The sequence below is a fragment of the Erythranthe guttata genome, chromosome 1 (assembly GCF_056151865.1).
Source record: "Erythranthe guttata isolate IM_541 chromosome 1, IM_541, whole genome shotgun sequence".
Classification (NCBI taxonomy): Eukaryota; Viridiplantae; Streptophyta; class Magnoliopsida; order Lamiales; family Phrymaceae; genus Erythranthe; species Erythranthe guttata.
Window position 1 is genome coordinate 3,230,449 of NC_142533.1, and position 27,953 is coordinate 3,258,401.

Genomic DNA, 27,953 nt, shown 5'->3' on the forward strand with positions numbered 1-27,953 from the left:
TTGAAATAATATTTTTCATTTCAAAATTCAAAATTCTTATTCTCAATTTTCTCCGGATCGAAATTGGAATAGATAAAATAGGTTCCAATTTCGGTTCCAATTTTAATTTCGAAAAATAAAATTCATTTCTTTTCCAAAGTTATATATATAATATCAACATTAGTTATTTCATTTAGTTGAAGCTAAAATCATACACTGAATTTCTTTGATTCATCATATCTAATTTTGATTTGTTTTCTAAACTTTGATTTTCGATTTTTTTTGGAATATGGTTTTAAATTAATTTTTCATGAGTTCTAAATCTAACTCCGAATCTGATCCTTCCGATTTCCACCAAACTCGTTACTAAAAACTTTGGTTCCAAAATAACTACAATGAATAGTTAGAAGTTCTCACACACACACACACATTATGTACAAAATTACACAAATCAAGAATTAAAGCAAAAGAACTTTGTAAATCAGCTTAAAAGAACACCTGCAAAAAAAAACCTTTGCTTTTTCTTTCTTTCTTTCATTTCCTCCTCTCTTCCAACCAACCATGTTAAAACATCATTCACAAAGTGATGTACAACATCTTACAAAAACATCTCAGACAACGAAATACGTGTAACCGGATGAAAATTATCTAACGAATCTCACACTTGCGAAACTCAAACACAACCCGAAAAAATAAAAATAAATAGACAAGCTGTACCGAGCTTATACATGTGATACATTCACGTGTCGGAAGCTTATATATATGTGTGTACATATATTTCTGCTAGTATCGACAGTTCTAAACGTAGAGTTAGATAAACTAACCATAAAGCACCGGTATGAGCATTGTCATGCTACAGAATACGAGAATTAAAATCCAACCTCTACTTGATCGAAAAATTGCACCAGGAGTGGGGGCCACAAAATATCTGAAAAACATTTCCGAAATTATTTTGAGAATCGAAATGCAGGCAAAGCAAAAGGTCACTGTTAGAATAGCGAGCTCTTTGTTTTCCAAACTAGCTTGGTCGTGTAAAACCTTTTCTACCTCTAACCTGCAAAACAAATTTAAATATAAAATCAATATTTCTTTTACAGCAAGCTATATTCAAAACTAACGAATCGAAGACGTCAGTATATAATCAAGAATCTGAACTTTTCAATTATTTTGTGTGTTATATTCATCTCTTTAACATCATTCTTTATTGGGACTAATTAGAGAGGCTTTTTCGATTTTTTGCATTTTCCTGAAATTGGGTTTCACTAAAAAAAATAAAAAAAAAAAATTAAAAAAAAAATCAGCCTTTCGATTTGATTACCCAAAAATTAAACCAGGTCATAATTACATTCACAACACTGGTGATTATAAACAAAATTAAATTCAAGAAACATGACAACAAACCTCAGCATGCTATTTTGTGTGACCAAGACATCCATTTGGGCCGATACAACACCTCTCCACGACTCGAGCTCAAAAAACCCTTTCTCCTGAACAAAAAAACAACAACACAAACACAATAAACAAAAGTGCTCGTCTTTGCTAACGTAAGCACAAAACTTCAAGAACTAATGTAAAAAAAATACTAAATTACCATTATCTCCTTCCATTCCAATAAACTCTTCATCTCCACTTTACTCCTCTCCAAGAGAGCCGAAAATTTTGCTAGCTCCTTATCAAGCTCCGGGAAAAAATCCCCTCGTCTTTTATTAAGTTCTTTAATATACTCCTCAAGAACCGATAAATTCATCTCCAATAATCTCACCTTCTGCAAAACCACCTTTAGTGCCGCATCGGCATGCAATCTATTAGCCTTAGGCACAGGATCAACAGGCAATGGTTTTTTCGGTATAACCGAATTACCCTTTTGCCCCTCATCAACACCACTTCCCACATCCTTAGCCTCAACCAAATTATTATTAGCAGAAGAAGTATTTATTTCAAGATTATTCGAACTAGGTTCTTGCACTGTTGTTGTTAAGGTTGTCGTTGTAGTTGAATTAGGGTTTGGAGATCGATTAGTCGAAGATTCCCCCGAAGTGACGATAAGATCCTCGAGCATTTGCTCAACTGCATCGACTCCAAAAACCTCCACAACACTTAATGTACAATAAAATTCCGATCCATAATGACTAAGTAAGTTGACTTTTAAGTACCGAACCCATTTTGGCTCGGGCAGTTCGAAGCACTGTGCGTGTTTTGAATTTGCCGCTACAAAAGACCCTAATGAATTCCATGTCTCGGTTGGGTAAACTAAGCTCCCGTATAATTCAAAATCTTTGAAATTCGAAGAGTGGTGTTCGAAATTTGCTATTTTCACCGCATCGACTAAAGTTTCATCCGCAAGTTCGATTACGAAAAATTTACCTACAGCAGAACACGGGTTACGAAGATATTTATCATGGTCTTTGCCTAGTATATTGCTAGCTCCTTTCGCTTCTTTATTATGGGCCAAGACTTTCGCGCCCTTTGAAGCCGAGGCGTAGTTGTAGGGCTTCCCATCTGGCTCGAGCCTGTGGGTGATGTTGACTAGTTGACTCTGAGAGTTGACTTTTTCTTGCCGGGAAATGTATTTGAAATCGTCGAGATTCGGATAAGTTAACTGGATTCTCACATTGGGGGTCGTTTCTGGTTCGGTTTTGCTGGCATGTTCTTGCTGTTGTATTTGACATGTGAGTGAATTGTAATCTAACACGAATGAGATTAGTTCTTCGACTTCGCTTGTTCCTTGGTCTGAATCTTCATGAGAAGTGGAGTCGTTGATAGCTGCGGATAGATTCGATTGTACTACTACTCCGCTAGTGATATTTTCGTATCTATTTTCGATCTTGGAGTTGTTTAAGCTCACATTGTACGGTAGCAAATCCCCTGAAAAATTTATCCATTTTCGATGATTACGAAACCACAAACACTAACAATTATCAATTTCCCCCAATTGGGCAATCACTTGAGACCATTAATTAAGATCAAATTGCCCAAAAAAAAAAACACAGAGAGCTTGCCTTAATTAAGAAACCTACTCCAAACAAGGAAGTTTCAGCAAATAAATTACAATCGGAGACAGAGATTTGCAATTACGAACAGTAAATGCAATAACAGACCAACTGGAACAAGATATCGAAATTAATTAATCTCAAATTCTTCATTTCCAAATATAAAAACCAAAATTAAAAAAAAACATAGAGAAATTGTGTACCTTCATTTCCATCAGTGATGCCGAATTTAGAATTGAAAAAAATGGCGAAACACCAAAAGGAGAAGAACAACGGAACAGCAGAGAGATTGAAAAGGCTTTTCCTATCGATTTTATCGTCAAAATCAAGCTTATTATTATTATTAAGATCCGCCCTAATTTTGCCCAATTCGTCGTTCAGTTTCTTCGGCTCAGCATTTCGAGATTTCTTCATATCTCATTGCTTTTCTTCTTCCTCGCTTATGATCTTCACTGGTAATGATTGTGTGGGCTAAACTGCAATTATTGTTATTTGTTGGGATTAAAACGTCAAGAACATGTTTCTTCTTTGTTCATTTCTTCTTTTACTTTATTATATTATATTTTTAATTTTTTTTTTGTTTCTGAAGTGTGTGTTTGTGACTGTGTGTGATACGTGGCAAATAAATGTATCAATATTCCCCCAGAGTAGCGGAAACTGCATACTGAATTCTGTAATTGGCGCATTTCCCTCCACGTGTATTATTCTTTATTTTTTTTAATATTGGTTTTAAAAAACTTAAAATATGTAGTTATCAATTGATACACTGGTATAATTATAAATCCGAGGTTATGTTAACACCCAATATAATTTGTTGATCCATGAAATTTAGGAAAAATACAATTTTCATCCTTCAAGTTTGCACTAATTCCACATTTGGTCCCTCGTATTTACAACAATACATTTCCGTCATTTTTTCATTAAAACTAACCGAATCAAGTGTGTGTCCATCTCTATCTGACAAACTAATGGTAAATTGACAGAAAGGATCAAAATTGTTAAATTATTGAAACATGAGAGATCAAATGTGTTTTTTTGTGAATATTGGGGACCAAATATGAAATTAGTGCAAACTTGAGTGGTGAAAACTATAATTTTCTCCATGAAATTTCATATTAAAAACCTATTTAAGCAATAAGAATAATAATATTAATGAGGGAAATTTATTTTTTTCATCCCTCAAGTTTGCAATGATTTCATATTCGGTCCCTCATGTTTACAGGAAAACACATTTGGTCTATCATGTTTCAATAATTTGAGACTTTTGGTCATGCCCGTCAATTTACCCCTAGTTCGGCAGTTACAATAGTGATGAGCACATGTGTGATTCCATTAGTTTTAACAGAAAATTGACGGAAATGACTAAAAGCGTTGATTTTTGAAACATGAGGAACCAAATGTGAAATCGATTCAAACTTACGGGATGAAAACTGTATTTTTCCCGCATTAATAACCATAATAGTAATATGTGAAATAAATCCATTAATCAATGACTTGCAACTCTTTACTAATTACAAATTTTGTGAGCTCAACTCTTCCGAGAGAGCATTTCACTACAACATATTCTCTTCAAAAGCTCTCAAATCAAACCTTAAAGATTTGATCCCAAAAAAAAAAAAAAAAACTATATGATCCATCCTATCGTGCCCAAAAATCAAACGATACTCGATGAAACGCTTCTCGTTTCTGATTAAAAAAAGAAACGGCTATCAAGAACCCGAAAGGGTGTACTCTAATTCATTACTCTGCACTTCGTTTTGGTCGAAGAAAGGAAGACTGCCCGGATTTCTTTCCTCCAAAACGAGACTCGTGGGAGTTTGCGGTGGATAATTACCGATAATAAAATCAATTTCATTCCCGTTAATCTCTTTTTGATCAATAAGAACCTAACATTATACGAAAGAGTAACTTTTAAGTTTCTAATCAATAAAATTTTATTATTTATAATTAAAAAAAAAATCATTATTCGAAAAAGGCAGCGACTATTTGCAAGACGAAATTTACTTAGTGCAAGACCAATTTAATTTTTTTTATTAAATTCAGTATAAAAAGACTATAATAACCTTAATAAAATACAAACAAAAAAAAATTATTTTATTAATTTTCTTTTGCAAGACCAATTTAAAAAAAAATTAATAAAACAAAAAGAAAAAAGAAATTGAATTGACAAAATCAAAACGAGGAGGGAAGATTGAAGAAAACAAAAAAAATCAATTGCAGCAAAAAACCGTTCGTCGCCCCGTCGCCCGCCGCCCCGTCGTCGTCGCCGTCGCCGTTGAAGTCCACCGCCGTCGCCCGTCGCCGTTGAACTCCGTTGTTGCCCCAACCCCGCCGCAACAATCTCACGAAAAATTCGACACACTAGCGTCGAAATATCCGCTTAATATCGACACCAGAATGTCGATAATTTCAATATAATTCGACAGTTAATGAGTGTCGAATTATTTTGACATTTTCGACACTGCAGTGTCGATATAAAGCTGATATTTCGACCTGTACATGTCGATTTTTTTGTACGTGAAATGAGGTGCGAAAAACGAGAAAAACGATCACAAAGTACAATATTTCTTACATCTTTGTGTTCTTCGACCTTAGAATCCTCCATATTTATGTCTTGTGTATCCATAATGTCCTTCTTTTCAAGTTTTAGTAAGATTTGAGGGTTTTATGTGATAAGGGTTTTGGAGAATATGGAAGATTTTTTTGTGGAAAAAAATGTGTAAAATAAGGGTGAAGAAGAAGATGTTGGTGTTTTGTTGGGTGAGTGAGTTCCCTCTCTTTTTTCTTTTTTTTTTTATTCTTTTTTTTGTATTTTTTTTTGGTCTTGCAATAGCAATTAACTTAATTTAAATTAATAATATCTAAATTATTATTGGGGTTATATTTGTAATTTCCAGTCTTGATCTTAGTAAATTTATTTATATTTTGGTCTTGCATGAAGTAAGGTCTTGCACTTAGTAATTTTCGTCTTGCAAATATCTGCAGCCTTCGAAAAAACCATACCTTAACAGTCTTTAGTAAAGCCGCATTGTGTTGCCTAAGAAGAGAAACTGTCTTTCCGTACATTTCATGCATCAATTTTTCCGTCCTCTTTGCAATATCATCGTCTAATTTGAAATTAACCGGTGGCTCGATTAAATCGTAGTCATCGTAAAGCGAACCCTCAAAGTCAATCTTCGGACCAACAAATTTAGGTCTTTTTCTCCACGGTGGGGGTTCACCGTGGACCACCATAGGGTTCTCCATATTCCATCTATCGTAAAAGATAAACCGAAATTAATTTCATAAAATAAATAATTGTAATAATAATAAATGTAGAAAAAGATGAAAAACATACATTGAAATAATCTTTCGAGCGAGCCACGAGGCGTCGGCTAGATAATCGACCGATGCTCTCGAAGTATCCCGTCCGAAGATAACCTCTTCGGCAGCTCTGCCTCCAAGTAATACCTTCATTAAATAAAAAAAAATTAAATAAAAAAATAAAAAAAATTGAATACCTTTATTTGAATGCATACTAAAAAATACGGACGAAAACAGCTTCAAAAACTGCAAATATCAAACCTGGAGACGGTGTAATAACTGAGGCCTTCGCTCAAACACGTACGACTCATCATCAAAACGGTGAAACACGACTTGCGAGAGTGTCTGCACGAGAAAATTCTTAATTCATTAAGGCCTCGTTTGGTTGGGAGAGATTAGCCATGATTTATTAAAAAACTGGACTTCGTTAAATGTTTGGTAAACCCAATGATTTTCCGGGTCGACCCGGAAAATAATTATTTGGGTAAACTTCAATTTACTTACCTGAACTATACCCAACGTATAGAAAAACCCCCTAAACTTTGAAACGAATCAAAACAGCCCCTCCATTAAAAATCCGTCCACTTTTGCTGATGTGGCATATTGACTTTTTTGGGTTATAATCTTTATTCCAGCTGTTGTATATGTTGGACAAGTTTACCCCTCTGTTGAATATAAATGTTTATGAATAAACTGCAAAAAGAGAAATAGAGGCCAGACTGCAATTCATGTTAAAGTTTAGGGACCTGATTGCATTTTCTCCAAAAAAATCTTTCCTGGACGCCTCCACCATCAGCAGACCTCTTCCTCCGCATGTTTGAAAAAAAAAAAAAAAGTCATCATCTTATTGTCCGACCCACCAGAATTCACGTCGTCCCCATCATCTATTGGAAATCTAGCTACTTCGTCGGAATTTAATATAGAGAAATTCGATTTCCATAGAAAAAATCGAAGAAGAGGAAACTCCACATGTGCGGCCCAATGAAACTGACCCGAAGAAACTCCGCCGCGTCGCCGCCGCTTCTATTCCGATTAACCACCACCGACATCTCCGCCATCGACTCTGCCGCCTCATTCCACAGCCCAAGTCGCATGTGGTTGATTTATGGATAAAAGTAGTAATTCAATTGCGTAAACTAGTAAATGAACAGAATATCTATTTGTTGATATATATATATATAAAGTGTAAGAATTCAAACAGCTTTTTAATCCAGTTTTTGAATCAGAAGAAATAAAAAGGGAGAAATAAAGAAAGAAAAAGAAAAATTACGAAGAAGAAGAAAGGCCAGAAGGGAGGGGAGAAGGGAGGAAGAAGAAGTTTTAAGGGCAAAAGCGTAAAACCCCAACAAAACTAACGGTTTTGATGTAAAACTAACGGTGTTAAGTTTTTTAACGTTGACCACATAAAATGTGGGTTGTTTTGGTTCATTTTGAAGTTTAGGGGGGTATTTTACACCTTGGGTATAGTTCAGGTAGGTAAATTGAACTTTACCCTAATTATTTTATCATGGTCTATCACGTATTTTAGGGAGATTATTTATCAAACCTCCCATGGTCCAATAAATACAATTGGGTATTTCATTAGATTATTTTAATCTTAACTTATGAACCAAACGAGGCCTAAGATAAATCAAAGAAACTAAAAGGGGGGGGAAAAAAAAACCTGTCCACGAGGATGAATTGATACACGATCACAAAGCTCGACATTCGCATTCTCGATCCGCCTAAGCAAATGAGAAGTCAAAGCGGTCCCTACTTCTACGGTAGCTCTCCGGAGTTGACCTTGATGACCTAAGTCAACTCCCACACGCTTGGGGCCCACAGTGAGACGGTCAACCACATCGTCCAAATCCGAGTGAAGAATAGCGGAGTGGCCTTTTCTGACCGCCACAAGAGCAGCTTCTTGGAGAAGCTGTGCCAGCTTGGCACCCGTCCATCCTAATTTACCATTATTTTTATACTAATCTTTTAATTCGACATTTTTTATAAAATTTGTCGAAAAAAATGAAAAACTCGAAAATGGACACCTGGCAAGTTGTTTGCGTAACTAGACAAATCGACGGTATCGGACAATTTCACCTTCCGTGCGTGAACTTTCAAAATGTCCAATCTACCTTTTGCATTTGGAGGTTGGATTCTTATCTAGATAATTAGCAATTAATAAACATTTCAAACGAATTTCTGAATTTCTGATAATTAAATATTTTAATTAATAAACGTACCTTTCGATCGAACCGACCAGGGCGGAGAAGGGCAGGATCGAGCAAGAATATAACACCTTTGCCTGTATCGAATCCGTCTAGTTCGATTAAGAGCTGGTTCAATGTAGTCTCTCTTTCTTGAGTTGCCGCATTGTAAAGGAGATCCGTAGATTCTTTGAATATTCCTTGCCGTCTGTATACCAATCGAAAGAATTGACTAAAATCGCAAAAAAAATACTTGAATCGAAAACTTGCTAGAACAACCATACCTTGTCGCAAGTGCATCAATTTCGTCGATAAAAATGACAGATGGTTTGTTTACCTATAAAATAAAATAAAATAAAATATAAATTATATTTCGTTTCAATGATCCGAAAAAAAAAAAAAAAAAACTAAAAAACTAAATCACGAGTATAAAGTTTCGGATACCTTTGCTCTCTTGAACAAATCTCTGACACGAGCAGAACCGACACCAACTAACACTTCAACGAATTCCGAACCAGCCATTTGATAAAACGGAACACCTGCTTCACCAGCTATGGCTTTTGCAACGAGCGTCTGGTGATTTATCATTTTGACTTATGTTAGAATCTGGAAAACTCCATTGGAGCTTTGGGGAAGAAAAACGAAGCAGAGAGAATGAAGAAGATGTTATTGAAAGAGGGAAAAATTAATTTTATCAATTACAACGGGAAACTCATATATATATACAGCTGGAGAAACGCTATATATGAGATAAAGTGCTAAACTAAAAATAACAACTTACACCAACTAACACAAGAAAATTAACTACTCAAAACAGAATAACAACTTTACATAATAAACAAATCTAATATTCCAATATTCCCCCCTAAGATGGACTGGTATAAATGTTGAGAAAGGCCATCTTGGACAAGAGATAAGACAAAGCGGGAAGAGGCAAAGCCTTTGTGAGCACATCTGCAATCTGATCAGAACCTCGAACAGGCATAAGCCGAAGCTTTTTAAGAGTGACTTGAGTCCGGACAAAATGGCAATCAATTTCTATATGCTTAGTCCGTTCATGAAACGTTGGATTGGAAGCAATATGCACTGCAGCTAAATTATCACAGAATAACAAAGTAGAGGCAGGCACAACATGAAAATCCTTGAGAAGCTGAAGAATCCAGACCAGCTCACTAGAAGTAGAGGCAAGAGCCCTGTATTCTGCTTCAGCAGAAGACCTAGCCACAGTAGCTTGTTTCTTGGACTTCCAAGAAATGAGAGAATCACCAAAAAATACACAATAACCAGTAGTAGACTTTCTGGAATCAAACAAGAACCCCAATCAGCATCTGAAAAACCTTTTAAAACATTGTCTGAAGTAGAAGAATAAAAGAGGCCTTGTCCAGGAGCTGCTTTCAAATATCTCAGAACATGATGGACAGCTTCCAGATGTGGAGTACGAGGCTGGGCTACAAACTGGCTCAGCTTATGCACAGCAAAGGTGATGTCAGGTCTGGTGAGAGTGAGATAAAGCAGTCTGCCAATTAATTTCCTATAAGAGGAAGGATCTGAAAGAAGCTCCCCATCTTCTGAATTAAGCTTGATCTTTGGAAGCATAGGCAGTGTAGCAGGCTTGCAATCTGTATATCTAGTATCTTTAAGGAGATTCAAAGTATACTGCCTTTGAGAAATAGAAATACCAGACTGGGATTTAGCAACCTCAATCCCAAGAAAATATTTCATGGAACCAAGATCTTTCAATTGAAATTTATTTGCAAGATCAACTTTTAAACCAGCTATATTGGCAGAACTAGGACCAGCAATAACCATATCATCAACATAAACCAAAAGAGCAATAAAAGCAGAACCAGAACCTCTGGTAAACAAAGAGTAATCAGACAAAGATTGAGTAAAACCCAAATCAAGAATAGCCTCTGTAAACTTAGCATTCCACTGCCTAGAAGCTTGTTTTAAACCATATAAAGACTTATGAAGCTTGCACACAAGAGATAATGAACTAGAACTATCAGCAGAAGGAATATATCCTGGAGGAAGATCCATATAAACTTCCTCATTTAAATCACCATTTAAAAAAGCATTATTGACATCTAACTGATGCAATTCCCAATGATGAGATGCAGCTTATGCAAGCAAAAGTTTAACAGTAACTAGTTTAACAACAGGAGAAAAAGTATCAATGTAATCTATACCCTCCTGTTGACTAAAACCTCTAGCTACTAACCTGGCTTTATATCTATCTACAGAGCCATCCTGTTTCCTTTTGATTTTAAACACCCATTTACAGCTGATGGAGTGTTTATCTGCTGGCAAAGGTACAACAGACCAAGTCTTGTTGTGTTCAAGAGCCTGAAGTTCTTCTGACATGGCTTGTACCCAATGATCATGCTTAGCAGCCTGTCTATATGTGTGTGGCTCACTTTCACTGGCTACATTAAGAACAAAATGTTTAAAAGAAGTAGAAAGTTTATCATAAGAAACTACTGCATTGATAGGATATTTAGACAAAGTGCCCACAGCATTACAAGTATAATCAGCCAAATAAGAAGGAGCCTTGATCTGCCTAGAGGTTCTTCTTAGAGCAGGGCCAATAGGCTCAGAACTGGTCTGATCAGAATCAGAGATGGAATCAACAACATCCATAGAAGAATTATAACAAGATTCAGTGTTATCTGAGGCTAAAAGACCAGAACTGGGGAGAACCACATGAGAATCATCCTTGCAAACATCATCAAAAGAATGATGAGAGGAAACAGAGGAAAAAGGAAATTTATCTTCATGGAAAACCACATCTCTAGACAAAAAAACTTCCCTAGAGTGAAAATCCAGTAATTTATACCCTTTAACACCAGTATGATAACCAAGGAACACACATAATCTACTTCTAGGTTGAAATTTATCTCTACCAGCCTGTAAAGTAGATGCAAACACAAGGCAACCAAAAACTTTTAAACTATCATATTTAAAAGGATTATCAGGATATAGAATAGCATAAGGAGTATTATTATTTAGATTCTTGGCAGGAGTTCTGTTAATGAGATAAACAGCAGAAAGAACACACTCATTCCAATACTCAATAGGAACTTTTGATTCAAAAAATAATGATCTAGCCACATTTAAAATGTGTTGATGTTTCCTCTCAACCACAGCATTTTGCTGAGGAGTTTGCACACATGAAAATTGATGCATAATACCAAGATTAGAAAATAAAGAGGTAAAAGACAGCTCAGGAGCATTATCTGATCTAAAAACTTTAATAGTCTTACCAAACTGAGTCTGAACCATTTTAATGAAACTTGGAATCACAGTCAGTGCATCAGACTTTGCTTTGATCATGTGCACCCAAGTAAACCTGGAACAGTCATCAACAAGGGTAATAAAGAATCTATGACCATTATAAGATTCAACTTTGTATGGACCCCAGAGATCACAGTGTATAAGATCAAAAACTTGAGAAGAGAAGTTATTATTAGAAATAAAAGGAAGTCTTTTCTGCTTAGCAATAGGACATACATGACAACAAGTATCAACAGACTCAGAGTTTACAGCAGAAAAACCAATAGTGTTTTTCAAAACAGCCAATTTCTTAAAGGGAATATGACCAAGCCTTTTATGCCAAATAACAGCAGAAACTTTATTACAAAAACCAGTTTGATTATACATGGGAACTGGACTAGAAATATGTGTAAACTGCTCTGAGTCCAATACATATAGACCCTCAACTTTTCTACCCTTGCCAATCATCTTCAACAACTTGTCCTGTATCATGAAAGATTGAGTTGTGAAATTAACATGACCAAAAGTATGGTCAAGAAGCATACCAACAGATAACAAATTAAAATGGAAAGTAGGAGCATAGAAAACATTTTTGAGCAGAATTTTAGAATTCAACTGAATATCACCTATAAATGGCACCTGAAAAACAGTGGAATCAGGTAAAATAACTCTGGCATTGTTAACAGCTTTCATATTGATGAAGTATTTTCTATTATTGCATATATGTTTATAAGCTCCAGAGTCCATAATCCAAAAATGAGGTAATAATTGAGAAGACATGGAAAGAGCACATATACCTTTCATACCTGAAACGCAAGAAACAGTAGCTGTTTCCAAACCAGAAGATGAAACAGCCTGTTGCTGATTGGAAGCACCTGATTGTTGTTGGTAAATCATTTGAGAATTTACCATATTAAGGAACTGTTGACATTGAACGGGTGTCATGTTCTTGAAAAAACCATCAGTGATGGCTTGAGCAGATTGATGCAGATCATCCAAGGGTGTTTCATAGCTGGAGACCTGATTCACATTTGAAGTCTGAAATCGAGGTTTTGCTTTGTATGCCGGTGGATAACCATGAATCTTGTAACATTTTTCCACAGTGTGACCATGCATGTTGCAATGAGTACAATAACCCCGCTCTTTTCTCTTTGGTCCAGTGCTGTAGAACTGATTATTTATCTGCCTTCTAAAACCATCGGTTTTGATAGCAAAAGCTGCACTTGAGTCAGGGTTGATAGCAGTCACAGATCTTTGTCTCTCTTCTTGAGAGACAAAGGAAAACACCTTGCTTATCGAGGGAAGAGGGTCCATAAGTAGAATTTGACCTCTTGTCTGTGCAAGATTATCATTAAGACCCATGAGGAAACTCATAACATACTCTTGATTGTAATGAGCACTTAACCGATCTAGACCCCCACAATCACATTTTCCACAAGAACATGCAGGGCGAAAATTGGCCAATTCGTCCCAAATTGCCTTTACTTTGGTAAAATAGACGTTGACAGATTGATGACCTTGAGAAAGATTGGCTAGATCACGTCTCAATTGGAAAATGCGAGGGCCATTGGTTTGAGAGAATCGAGTCTTCAAATCATCCCAAATTTCTTTCGCCGATGAAGAATACATTATACTACCTTGAATGTCCTTCGAAACGGCATTGATAATCCAAGACATTACCATATTATTATTTCGAATCCAAGCATTTCGCAAAATTAGGTCATCATCGCCTGGATCAGAAATCGCGCCATCAACGAATCCAACTTTGTTCTTGACCGTGAGAGAAATTGTCATTGCCCTAGCCCAGGAGGCATAGTTATCTTCACTGAGAGGCTGGGAGACGAGAATCAAATTCGGTCCGTCGGATGGATGGATGAAATACGCACTGGAAGCATCATCTAATGGCGATCGTGATGGAGCCATAGCAATCGAATTGCAGAGTAAACTGAAATGCGGAAGAGCAGAGAGCGAACGAAATTGGAAAAAAACGAATTTAATCTGATACCATGTTAGAATCTGGAAAACTCCATTGGAGCTTTGGGGAAGAAAAACGAAGCAGAGAGAATGAAGAAGATGTTATTGAAAGAGGGAAAAATTAATTTTATCAATTACAACGGGAAACTCATATATATATACAGCTGGAGAAACGCTATATATGAGATAAAGTGCTAAACTAAAAATAACAACTTACACCAACTAACACAAGAAAATTAACTACTCAAAACAGAATAACAACTTTACATAATAAACAAATCTAATATTCCAATAACTTAATAAATTATTGCAGAAATTTTTCGCAATTAATGTGACTAATTAGCATTTATTCTCATTAACCTTGCCACATCCTGGAGGACCCTCGAGAAGAACTCCGTGAGGAGGCTTTATTCCCATTTTGTCGAACAGTTCCGGATTCTTCAAGTACTTTACCAACTATTTAGCAGCAACAAAACAAAATCGAAAAAAAAAAAACAAATTAAAATAATAAATACATATCACTCTTTTGGCCTAAGAAAAAATCATTGTGTAAACGAATCGGTGATCCAAAAATTCATTGTGTAATCCCGGCAACATCGTTAAACATGACGCCAGTAGAACCCTGAAGAATAGGCCGTCACTCAATACGTTAAAAAGGAAAAACGCACGATTAATTTAGTGGAAAAAAATAAAATAAAAACGAATTCAAGTAGAAACTAACATCAACACGTGCTTGTGGCTTCGACTAAGAAAACTCAATCCCTTGCCATATATCTTGCATGAAGCAACACGAGTAAGAGTATAATGGTCATAAAGAAAAGGTTCGCCACACGAGATAGATGAATACACGAGGGGCCACGCTCACCCATTTTCTGAAATTCTTAGGTCTTCTAGAAAGTGTAAAACGAACAAGAAGCACCATGGTCAAAAACACCAGCATGATCGGCTTCAGCATTTCGATACTAGCAGAAACCCCACCATAGGTATAAAGTTCTTACAATTTCGAGGGTATTCCTCCATCACCCAATAGTTCACCAAGATTATCCCATACTTTTTCGAGAATGCCAAACGTGAGGCCTAAAAATAGCTTCAGAAATGGCTTGGCCACAGGCCATACGACATACGCAGTGACGGCAAACACGAAACTCGTGGCGGCAAAAACCGCCGACGCCAAAAAGCCTCCAACCACAACTGCCGCTGCAGCCATGGCAGCGGTTAGCACTCCGAGTTCGACCATCATTCTGCTCGATATCTTGGATGCTATTGGATGAGGGTATTCTGGTAATTTTCCCACAAAGGACTACAAGAAAAAACGATAGCCCTTTAAGTAAATACGCAATATTCCAAAAGGGATAAAAAAGATTTGAATATAAAGTCGAGCTAAAGGCCTATCGAAATCACACTTTAATCATTCTTTACATGATTTTATTACATTATTCTCTTACATTCATTTGTTAGTTAGCGAAAAAATATCATCGAAAAACACAATATAACGAATATGTATACCATCATTTGCTTCTCTATTTCATTCCTCGGACCCTTGTACGCCTCCCAAAGATCCTGCACTTGCTCCTCGTCCAGTCGCATTGCCCTAATAACAAAAAATTACCGAAAACGTCAAGTACACTACACAAAGAAAGATCGAACACAAAGTATCAATAACATTTTCACACACACACCATTTAGTTCTGTGCAAGCTCTTGTCGCCGGGTATATCTTTCAAATCAACGAGAAAATCCCGGTAACCATAGTTACCATACGAAACCCCACCATCCTCCTTAAAAGTCACCAGCTTTACAGTATCGCTCTTTACGTATTTCCGAAAATCATCGTAGCTCATTCTCGGCAACTCATTCGCGTTCTTGCGGAACTCCTCTTCTTCGGATAAATTAGCACCGAAAACTTGCTCGGGTACGTAAAGCTTCCCTTTGTACTCCCTCAACAAATCATTCAAATACACCTCCCCTTCGGATTTCGCAAAATTACCATCGCCGCCACTCTCTTTGCCACCGCCTTTCGACACCACTTCCTTCAAATTCAACCTCTTTAATATACCTGCAACCCTCTCATTCAAACCCCTTTTCCCCAAATTCTCCTTCTCTGTTACGAGCTTAAGGTGGAAGATCAATTTATAGCAAGGGGAAGAGGAAGACATGCATAAATACCTAACAAGAAGATGATAATTGCAGAGAGGAATTACTACCATCGTATTCGAAGACGCGTTTTCATTACACGCTTTTATTATTATTACGTTTTTATTAGTAACGAGTCCCAGCATGCCACGTGGCTGGAAAGAAGAGAAGCGAGAAGCAGTTGAAGAAACGTTAATTGCATTTGATTTGTTTCAGCACTTTTATTGTTTTGTTTAGCACTTTCTAATTATAGAGTAGTATAAATAGGGTAACTTTGAGCTAAGAGAGATGGCTGATTTTTAGGTCAAGTGTTCTAGGTTAGAGCTGAGGTGTTGGAACTTGATTCTCGAAGCTTTCTTGTGTTAAGCTTCCCGATTCAATTCTTTGTTTATCTGTAATTTCCGTTTTCAATATATATATCAATTTGAGTTGCTTCCAATTGGTATCTAGAGCCACCGGTTCTGTGATATTATCATGGCCGACGGTACTAGGTTTGCTGAGCTAAGGAAGGACATGGACATAATGAGAGAACAAATGCAGGCTATCTCTGAAAACAACGCCAAGAACATGGAGGAAAATCGGGCTATGTTGGCGTTGATGATGGCCAAGCTGCAACAGCAAGCAACTCCGCCTGGGGATGGTGGTAGGCCTCCAGATCTGGGCAACCAAGAGGGCCCGCACTGGAATCCGGAGTACCAGCTACCGACCAAGTGTTCCTCGGTGGAATTCCCGAAATTTGATGGCACAAACCTCCGCAGCTGGGTGTATAAGTGTGACCAGTTCTTCGACGTAGATGGTACACCATCGAGTTCAAAGGTCAAGCTGGCAGCAGTGCATCTGGAAGGGAGGGCTCTTCAGTGGCACCAGACCTTCATGAAGGCTCGTCTAACTCGAGAAATTCCGAGCTGGGAAGAATACATTCGAGCCTTGAACAGCAGATTTGGCACCCTGCTTTTTGAAGACCCCATGTCTGAGTTAATGAACCTCAGACAAACTGGATCTCTGCAAGATTACTTGGATAAGTTTGACGAATTAATGAATTGTGTTGATCTCTCAGAACCTTATGCCGTGATTTGTTTCTTAGGTGGATTGAGACCAGAAATATCCCTACAGATTAGAATGTTCAAACCGAAAAATATGATGGAAGTAGTGAGCTTAGCCAAGCTTCAAGAGCAGACTATCACCCTATCTCCTAGAAGAAACCCTAGCCAGAACCATAGCCCTATTCAGAACCCTATACGAGCCATATACACTACCAATAGACCTAACACTTTAACCATCAACAGGAACCCCAACCAAAGCCCCAATACCTATACAGCCAGCAATTATCCAGGTCCACAATCCAACAGAAATAGCCCAACGTTTCACAAAAACCAGAACCAAAACCAATCTCTCAATCAAACCAAAAGGCTGAGTAATCAGGAAGTAGATGATAGGAGAGCCAAGGGCCTCTGTTTTTGGTGTGATGAGAAAGATTCCAGGGATCACAACTGTCCTAAGAAAAGGCAGAGGTATGTAATGGAGATGCCAGAAGAGGAAGCAGTGTTGAAAAGTGAAGCGGAGTACAACCCTAGTGTAGTGACTGATGATAGGATGGAAGAGGGGGAAGATCAACTATCTCAAGTTTCTATGCATGCCATGACTGGCACTCATGACTTTAGGAACATGAGGTTAACTGGATCAGCAAAAGGAAAGACCATACACATACTGATTGACAATGGGAGCACCCACAACTTTGTGGATGAGCAACCTGCAAGATCATTGAGGTGTGAACTGGTAGAAATGAAGCCATCATCTGTGAATGTACCTGGGGGAAATAGACTCATTACTAAGTTCAAATGCCCAAATTTCACCTGGAAGATGCATGGGGTAGAATTTTCGGCTGAAGTCATGACACTACCACTAGGAAGTTGTGACCTAGTGCTTGAAATCCAGTGGTTAGTGACTTTGGGGGATATATGCAGCAACTATCTGCAATTGAAGATGGAATTTAATCACTTAGGCAGGAAGGTAGTGTTGAGAGGTCTGCAACCCAATTCGGTGAAGTTGGTTTCCAATAAGAAGCTGAACAAGATACTACAAAAACCTTCTCAAATAGCTTACCAATGCATTGGAAGTTTGCAAGATGGAGCCTCAGTGGCTGCATTTTCCAGTGAGCAAGAAGAGGGAGCACCAGAATGCATTGCCAGTTTGAACTTGATGGAATGTGGAGAAAGAAAAGGACTACAAGAGTTGTTGAGTGACTATGCAGATTTGTTTGTGGAACCTAAGGGGTTGCCACCTCACAGGGACCATGATCACAGAATACACCTTAAAGAGGGGTCAGAAGCTATTAATGTGAGGCCATATAGGTATCTTGCAGTACAGAAAAATGAGATTGAAGCCATAGTACATGAACTACTTGATTCAGGGGTAATTAGAGCTAGTAGCAGCCCCTTCTCTTCACCAGTGGTTTTGGTGAAGAAGAAAGACAACTCATGGAGGATGTGTGTTGATTATAGGGAATTAAACAAGCACAATGTTAAGGATAAATTCCCCATACCTGTAATTGAGGAACTATTGGATGAACTACATGGAGCAAGGGTCTTCTCTAAGTTAGATTTGAGATCTGGCTATCATCAAATCAGAATGCAAGAGAAGGATATTATGAAGACTGCTTTCAGAACTCACTATGGTCACTATGAATTTTTAGTGATGCCATTTGAGTTGACTAATGCTCCCTCTACCTTTCAAAGCCTCATGAATAAAGTATTCCATGAGCAGTTAAGGAAGTTTGTATTAATATTTTTTGATGACATTCTAGTCTACAGTAAGAGTTGGAACTCTCATTTAATGCAGTTGAGAGCAGTTCTGGAGCTCTTAAGACTGCATCAATTATTCATCAAGAAGAGCAAATGTTCATTTGGGAGCTCTTCAATTGAGTATTTGGGTCATGTCATTACACCAGAAGGAGTAGCAGCTGACCCTAGCAAGACTCAGGTTATGTCTGATTGGCCAACTCCCAAAACTATCAAAGAGTTGAGAGGATTCTTGGGACTAACTGGCTATTACAGAAGGTTTGTCAAGGATTATGGTAAGATAGCTCAACCATTAACTCAATTGTTGAGAAAGGACTGTTTTAAGTGGGGTGGGGAGGCTCAACAGGCATTTGAGGCTCTCAAGAGAGCAATGACTCAAACCCTAGTACTGGCACTCCCTGATTTCTCTAAGGAGTTTACCATTGAAACTGATGCATCTGGAGTGGGAATGGGGGCAGTGCTGATGCAACAAGGTAAACCTATTGCTTTCATGAGCAAGGCACTGAACATGACTCAATGAGCCCTATCTACCTATGAGAAGAAACTCCTTGCACTAGTGACTGCTATTCAGAAATGGAGACCTTATCTGATAGGCAATCACTTCACTGTGAAGACAGACCACCAGAGCTTGAAGTATTTAATGGACCAGAGGGTTGCCACCCCAGCTCAGCAAAAATGGTTAGTCAAGCTGTTAGGATATGATTTTTCAGTAGTATTCAAGAGAGGGAAAGATAATGTGGTGGCAGATGGATTATCTAGGGTCATCATTCCAGAAGTCAGCTGCTTCACACTCTCAATTCCACAATGTGCATTTCTGGAAGAGATCAAAAGAGTTTACACTACTGATTTGAAGCTTAAGAAGATCATTGACAATTTGAAAGGGGTTAGAAACACTAAACCATCATACTCTTGGAGTGCTGAGGTATTATTGAGGAAGGGGAAGTTGGTAGTGGGACATGAAGTAGATCTGAGACATAAAATCTTGGATCACTATCATGGAGCTGCAGTAGGAGGGCATTCTGGAATTCACAGCACATTACAGAGGGTTAAACAGACCTTTTACTGGAAAGGACTAAAGAGAGATGTACATGCTTTTGTGCAACAGTGTGATGTATGTCAGAGGAACAAGGGAGAGACTATAGCAACACCAGGACTACTACAACCACTTCATATTCCTGAGAGAATATGGGAGGACATCTCAATGGATTTTATTGGGGGATTGCCAACTTCGGGTGGGAAGGACGCTATTCTAGTGGTGGTGGATAGATTGAGCAAGGCTGCACATTTTATGAGTTTGAAACACCCCTACACAGCTAGTTCAGTGGCTCAAGTCTTCATGGAAAATGTGTACAAATTGCATGGTATGCCTAAGACTATTGTCAGTGATAGGGATCCTATCTTCATGAGTAAGTTTTGGCAGGAATTTTTCAAGCTCCAAGGTTCACAACTTCACACTTCAACTGCTTACCACCCTCAAACTGATGGCCAGTCTGAAATAGTGAATAAGTGCTTGGAAGGATATCTTAGGTGTATGAGTGGGGAGAGGCCTAAGGAGTGGGCTCAATGGCTGCCCCTTGCAGAATGGTGGTATAACACCACCTTCCATTCATCTCTACAGGCCACACCTTATGAAGTAATGTATGGTCAGAAGGCTCCTCTTCATTTACCATACATCCCTATGGCTTCCTCCAATGAAATGGTGGACAGGAGTTTGCAGCATAGAGAGGCAACCCTGAGAATGATAAGAGAATAGTTGCTGAGAGCACAAAATAGGATGAAGGTACAGGCTGATAAGAAAAGAAGTGAAAGAACCTTCCAGGTGGGGGATTGGGTGTTTGTCAAGTTGCAGCCTTATAGACAACAATCTGCCAGGACTCAGACCTACAATAAGCTGTCAGCTCGTTTCTTTGGACCTTATAAGATATTACAAAGAGTTGGGGAGGTGGCTTACACACTAGAACTGCCACAAAATTCCAAGATTCATCCAACATTTCATGTCTCTCAACTTAAGAAGAAAATAGGATCTTTAATCAGCCAAAAACACCTACCCACTACAATCACTGCACACGGGCACATTATACTTGAACCGCATTCTATTGTTGATCGCAGGTTAATCCAGAAGAACAACAGGGCAGTCACTCAATGGTTGATCAAGTGGTTCAATGCACCAGAAGAAGATTCAACCTGGGAAGATTGTGAAGACATTCAGAGGCGTTTTCCAGCTTTTTGTCCTTGAGGACAAGGACATTTTTAGAGGGAGGCATTGTTACGAGCTTAAGGTGGAAGATCAATTTATAGCAAGGGGAAGAGGAAGACATGCAGAAATACCTAACAAGAAAATGATAATTGCAGAGAGGAATTACTACCATCGTATTCGAAGACGCGTTTTCATTACACGCTTTTATTATTATTACGTTTTTATTAGTAACGAGTCCCAGCATGCCACGTGGCTGGAAAGAAGAGAAGAGAGAAGCAGTTGAAGAAACGTTAATTGCATTTGATTTGTTTCAGCACTTTTATTGTTTTGTTTAGCACTTTCTAATTATAGAGTAGTATAAATAGGGTAACTTTGAGCTAAGAGAGATGGCTGATTTTTAGGTCAAGTGTTCTAGGTTAGAGCTGAGGTGTTGGAACTTGATTCTCGAAGCTTTCTTGTGTTAAGCTTCCCGATTCAATTCTTTGTTTATCTGTAATTTCCGTTTTCAATATATATATCCATTTGAGTTGCTTCCATTCTCCTTCAATGTGTACAGTTTGTTTCCGACCAAATACTTTGGTTCGATTTGGCTAGGGTTTTCCCTCAAAACCTTGGTCATCATCTCCGGCGCCGGAATTTACTGAGGGCTTTGAATTTGAAGCGGCTCTCGGCAAAAGAAGAACACGTGGGCGGCTATGGGGCTGCGATTTCTTGGTGGGTTTGAGAGAGAAGTGCCAATTCTTTTGTGTTCGTTGATTTGGGGGAAAATTGATCAAGGGTTTAGCAAATCCCAGTGGTGTTGCTGAAATTAGGGTTTTGGGCATTCTTAATTTGGGGGCGAAATCGCAGAATTTCATTAGGATAAAAAAATGAGAGTTCGTCGGAAAATAAACACCGACCGGTCGGAGTGTATGAGAGGGGACTGTGTGTAGGGATAAACTTGGGAGGGGAAATTTGGAGAAATTGTAATTTTGGTCCTATATATTTTTGTCCGCTCGTAAAATTTTAAAAAAAAATTATGCAAAATTGGACTAAAAATACTATATTTGCAAAATTATTGCATGTAAAGTTGAATTATGACAAGTTAGGGGGCTAAATTCTTAAATAGGCTAACATGGAGGACCCAAACTACAATTTTCCCAGATAATTTCATTAAAAAGAAAAAAAAACTTGGGAGGGACAACGATTAGGTAACACAAAAGATTCTGAATTAGTATCGATGAAAAACAAAAGAATTGTTACAAGTGAAAGAGTTTATCAAATTTAACAGACTCGTCTACGACAAACTACGAAAATCAATCACACTTCTGTCGGAAAAGTGCAACTGTAACTATAACTACTAAAATCTACAACTCAGACATATCGATACAAGTACATATAAAGGAAAAAAAGTATATCCATTTGATCAGGAACGACGTCCGATCTTCAAACGTCCAATCAAATACACAAGACGAGCACTAATGATGTAAATACAAATCAGTTTGGTACAACCTGAAGACAAATCTAAGCTTATCGTAGACCATCTGCTTTCGCATGACACACTAGGTTTGACGACGTTGCCGTAAAGAGCCCAACAGACGTGGACAATGACGCAACAAAGCCCGCAAGGGCAGCAATCGTGGCTTAAACTTGCTTGTTCATTTGATCATCTTCCTATTATTGTCAAAGCAAAAAACAAATATTTAAAAAAAACATACTAAATATATCGAAAATTAATTTACAAAAAAAATACATTTACCAACCTTACTAACATCATCTTCTTCAGTAGGAATCAGCGGGGCACCGGGAGAAACGTCCTCGACAACTAATAAAAATAGAGGGCACAACGTGTGTATCTATATATATATATATATATATATATATATATATATATATATATATATATATATATATATATATATATATATATATATATATATATATATATATATATATACTAGAAAGGTGTGACGTGCGTTGCACGTCTCTATTAATTTATGTATATATTAAAGTATATTGAAATAGTAGATGTGATTTTATTTAATATTAATATATATATATACTATGTATTTATGTTACAATATCTATTTTTTCTTATGTTATTCAAGTAATTACTATCATCGTCTTGAATATCATATGTGTAGTGATTTTTTTTTTCTTTTTAATTAGAACATTTTCGATCATGTGATTACTTTCATTTTGAGTTGTCTCATCTACTCTTGATTGTTTATTATTTTTATTTTTTTCATTTTTAGAACAAATGACAAATAAATATTAATGAAAAATTAAACATAAATGAAAAATTGGATGTAGACATGATCATTCTCGTGAACACACGGTTCACGAGTGAGAATCGACCTGGGTTCACAATTCAAAAGTACAAGCCCATTAACCAATCTTAAGATTAAGAATTTGATTATAATTTTTTTTTATTTAGTACAAGGGACAAATGAATATTAATGAAAAATTAAACATAAATGTAAAATTAAATGGAGACTTGATTATTGTCGTGAACCAACGGTTCACGAGTCAGAATCAACCGGGGTTCACAATTAAAAAATCCTAGACCATTAACCAACCCCTGTTAAGAGTTTGATTATGATTCTAAAATGCAATTTCACAAATCGAGTGTTGGTTCAACCAATGATTGCCGACAGATTTAAGCTGTTGTGATTACAATTTTTCAATGAATCATAAATTATTAATTATTGTATTTAACATGCATTAATGAACTATTTAATTATTATCTATTTTACTTAATTGACCTTGAAGTTTTAATTATTTTACGGGGTATTTTTGTCCATACATAAAATGGAAAAAACCACCTAGCATTCACACTTTTATATATAGTATATATATATATATATATATATATATATATATATATATATATATATATATATATATATATATATATATATATATATATATATATATATATATATATCTGCATGCATGAAATATTGATTTGCAATATCGAAAAAAAAAAAAAAAAAAAAAAGCGAATTTGAAAAAGAACCCCAACCTCTAACTGAGGTCAGCTGAACCTCAGGCCTGGGCGGAGCCCCACCTTTCGACTCGTCCCTATCGACCTTTTCTTGATACAAATTTGGCAATTCCTTAACCCGTAAAGTATTCAAACCGATCTTCTCCCGAACCGACTGAATAATCTTTGGGTCGGCCCGATTCCCAATCGAATCCGTCACATAGAATATATTTCGGGATTTATTCTCTAATGTGGCTATCTCTGCCCTCGTCACGTTTAGCCCATTTTCACGGAAGGTTCTCATTACATCCGCTAATAACCATTTTCTGTCCGCCGCACATAGCTCAAGCCTTACACCCTGTTTTTCAGACAAGAAAATTTTTTATTACATTTCATAAAATTTACATTTGATACAAAGGGATTCTTTAACATAGTCCTAAAAAGTTAAAAAAAAAAAAAAAAAAAAAAAAAAAAAAAAAAAGGACAAACACCTGCGATGCCCTTCTTTCGATGGCAGCTCGTAAAGAAAGAATCACACGCTCCTTTTCAGCTTCCGAACTCAACGGTGTTCCATCCATATGCCGAATGAAGAATTCCTAAACCAAATAATGTACAGAAAATTAGAAATAATTTAAGGCCTCGTTTCGTAGAAAAAATTTGCCACGATTAATTAAATAATTGGACCTTATTTGATGTTTGATTAGTTCAATAACTTTTTTCAAACTGGTCCCACAATTAAAAGGGCTAATCCAAACAAGCCCTTAAGCAAAAATCACAATCCCAATTTTTTTTTTTAAATTAGTTGAAGAATATTTACCAAGGATGCTTGGTCTGCTGACGTGTCAACAGTGGCATGAAAAATGAGGTACTGCATATCCGTCAAAGTGCAGACAACGTCTAACAGAAGCTTATTCCGATCCTTGCAATGAATATTCACCACCGAATAATCCTTCTCCAAATAATTCTGCACCAAAACAACTGGCGATTCGCCAAATATATCAATAATCCGTTTTCGATCGTAATCCCTGTCAGCAAACATCATCTGGTGAAGGTGTGAGTGCTGACCTCAGCGATCGATGTTTTAGCACTTCGAATATCGTTGTCCCCCTTCAACACGTTCCTCAACATCGCCTCGATTTTTTCTAATTTTCGAGTATCTTTAATCGGAGCGTCCGATTTGTTGTCGTTAAGATAGATTAGTGATGCGATTCTTCCGTTGTGAGTCCACACCTTCGAGTTGACCACATTGCAGTTTAAATCGGACAGCACCGCAAAAACCTCGGACAAAAGGCCGACTCTGTCTGTGCCGGTGAGTTCCAAAACCGTGGGGCAAAGGATGTAATTTTTGAATTAGTATTGAAATATTGTTCATAAGGTGTAACTCAACATCATGTTACGGACTTGTTCCCGAATTGTGTTGCGAATGCTAAGTGATGGAAAAACGAAAGAAGAACTTAAGAAGATAAGAGAATAAGAAAGTACTTATTGTATTTCTTGGAATTATGTTGGATGATTACAAATGAGGATCCTACCTCTATTTATACAAGACCACCTCCTCAATGGACGGTGGAGATCGATATGATCTAACGGTTGGGAGTGGGACATTCCAAAGAATCCCTAAAATGTCTCTACCTACCACCACCTACCTCTACCTACCTCTATACAATTGGGTCAACTTGGGCCTAACCCTATTTGGGCTAAGTTTTGGTCTTCCTAACCTCCCAACACAAGGGAAACTGGCAAGGGGTTGGGTCAAAATTAGCGGGCCGTGACAACCCGCTGTTGACACATGTGCTTTAGGCCCCAGGAGCTGGGGGCGGAAGTCTGGATCGCCGGTCAAAATTAGCGGGCCGTGACAACCCGCTGTTGACACATGTGCTTTAGGCCCCAGGAGCTGGGGGCGGAAGTCCGGATCGCCAGCGTGGAGGGCACATGGTTTTACTCAGTTATGCTTTGCTTGCATTCGACTCAATTGAGTTGGTGAAAGGATGTTTTATTCTTTAAATAAATAAAAATAAAATAAAAGTATTAAATATATTAAATTAAATGGCCATGAATCAAACGAAATCTATTGAAATTAATTTTTTTTGAAAAAAGTGAAATTGAAAAATAATTGAAATTTCTGATCGAAATAGGTAAATGTCGAATTGAAATTCTCAGGAAAATACGTAGTAATATTGATATTGATACAGCGTTTAAAATTAAATTGTGTGTATCTATAAATATATATATATATGTGTGTGTCATATCATAAATATATTTCACCAAATAATAATGTATATTTTAATTGGTGAAAAGCGGATGAATATATTTGTTTATTTAACCATTTGACCACCTGTCATGCTTGAGTATGGAGTGTGATTAAAGTTCAAGAATGAGTTCAATTTATTTCCATAAAAATGGTTGATAAGAACATATCATTGCTTTTCTTCTTCCTCGCTTATGATCTTCACTGGTGATGATTGTGTGGGCTAAACTGCAATTATTGTTATTTGTTGGGATTAAAACGTCAAGAACATGTTTCTTCTTTGTTCATGTCTTTTAACTCCTTATTATTAATTATTTATTTATTTTTATCTTTTTTCTTTGTGTGTGTGATTAGTGGCAAATAATCTGAGTATTCCCCCCAGAGTAGGGGAAACTGCATACTGAACTCTGTAATTGGCGCATTTCCCTCCACGTGTAATTTTTTTTTTTATTGGTTTTTAATTTTTAAAGCTTATTATTATATTTATATATATACACGTGGATTTGTTAAATGGGGAAATATGCAATACCCCTCAAATGGAAAATATTATGAGTAAAACCCAATTGACTTTTAAGACTTTTGCACAAACCCACATCTATTAGTGAAACCCCCTCAATTAAACATAATAAGACATAAGTACCCTTATTAATAGTTTTTTATAATAAATCAAATATTCAATCACGATATCTTTCCATAACCGTTTCCCTTTATTATAGGCGGACGTGATTCTCTTTGATATTCAGACGTGAGTTCAGCCGAGATTAGGAGAGAATAGAGATTTCATCGCCGTTCAACCATTCTTTGTTCGTTGCCGGAGTTAAACTGCGTTTGAAGGTTAGAGATTCTTCTTTATTTTTGTTGGTTTTCGTAAATGGGAAACTGCGTTTGAAGGTTAGAGGTGCTGCTTGATTTTTGTTGGTTTTCGTAAAGGGGGCTGGGCTGTAGTGTGTGTATTCAGATATGTGTGTATGTAGAACCGAATTTTATTGTTTATTTTTTGGGTCGTCTTAATTGGTGTAAAGGATTGTTACTGATTCAAAATTTTATTCTGTTTTACACAGAGTCACGTTGTGACTACTCTGTAAATTAGTTGTTCGTTTTTGTGGTAGTTGATATGCTAGTGTAATTTATTGTAATTTGTTTTTTGCGTTACTTGATATGTTAGTGTAAGTTTCAATGTGTTTGTTGTGGTCGAATTGAATTCGGATAATATTATGTGATTTGCATTTACAGAGTAGTGCAGATTTACTCATCAGAAGTAGTCACATAGTAGTCACATTCTGAAAACTTTTTTGTGTAGTGCTGCACAGCATGTCGTCAACCTTGATGATTGTGTTGAAGTATGGAGGCTCGTTTGGGGTGAAGATATGTCAGGATGATTTTGTATATGAAGACCTCATTGGCTTTGTCACCGATAAGTGGTGCAGTTTGAATGCGAGGGATGTATCGATGACTTACAACGTTGATGGATATGGCGAGGGTATGCTTGGCGATAATGACGAGGTTTTGTTTATGAAAGCGTTGATTCGACAACTAGGTCTTGGCCGTGTCGAGGTAACCGTAAAGCGCAAAGACAACGTCTGTGCAGTAGCGTCGGCGAGGGCCCCGCAATCTACTACACAGAACTTTGGGGGGAATTATCTGATGAATGACATGGCGATTCAGTCATAGTCACATAGCAGTCATATTGCCTATGTATTGTTCAGCCTATTAATTTGCTCACCGTAGTTGCATAACAGTCATATATGCTCATTCATCTGTTATTCAAAATGTATTCAACTAATAGTCACATTCGCGCTGGGGTTTTGGTTATGTAAAGTAATTTTCCTTATATTGTATGTTGTTTCCTACTTTCATGTTCTAATGACTTATAAACATAGTCATGTAGTAGTCATATTCTTCACAGTA

General features: G+C 37.1%; 2 protein-coding genes and 1 pseudogene across 3 annotated transcripts; all 3 read right to left on the reverse strand.

Moving 5' to 3' along the window:
• Positions 1–482: 482 nt before the first annotated feature.
• Positions 483–3,637, reverse strand: LOC105973702 (Galactose-binding protein). The gene is made up of 4 exons (XM_012998733.2): positions 3,173–3,637; positions 1,571–2,844; positions 1,381–1,466; positions 483–1,033 (listed from the first exon to the last, which is right to left on the reverse strand). The coding sequence occupies exons 1-4, from the start codon at positions 3,381–3,383 to the stop codon at positions 799–801; spliced, it is 1,806 nt and encodes a 601-aa protein (XP_012854187.2). The 5' UTR covers positions 3,384–3,637; the 3' UTR covers positions 483–798.
• Positions 3,638–4,431: 794 nt separating this feature from the next.
• LOC105973619 (putative inactive ATP-dependent zinc metalloprotease FTSHI 1, chloroplastic) lies at positions 4,432–21,812 on the reverse strand. Its single transcript, XM_088817329.1, is given in 17 exon segments — positions 4,432–4,855; positions 5,973–6,222; positions 6,307–6,419; positions 6,534–6,617; positions 7,936–8,210; positions 8,300–8,414; positions 8,495–8,666; positions 8,743–8,795; positions 8,903–9,031; positions 14,066–14,166; positions 14,267–14,327; positions 14,427–14,480; positions 14,571–15,005; positions 15,212–15,296; positions 15,385–15,805; positions 21,364–21,446; positions 21,448–21,812. Coding segments are annotated over 17 exon segments (2,850 nt in total). The 5' UTR covers positions 21,690–21,812; the 3' UTR covers positions 4,432–4,678.
• Positions 21,813–23,151: 1,339 nt separating this feature from the next.
• On the reverse strand, positions 23,152–25,129 carry LOC105973620 (ACT domain-containing protein ACR8-like; annotated as a pseudogene). Its single transcript, XR_016032077.1, has 4 exons — positions 24,615–25,129; positions 24,289–24,393; positions 23,859–24,155; positions 23,152–23,169 (listed from the first exon to the last, which is right to left on the reverse strand). The product of XR_016032077.1 is annotated as an ACT domain-containing protein ACR8-like (transcript).
• Between the last annotated feature and the right edge of the window lie 2,824 nt (positions 25,130–27,953).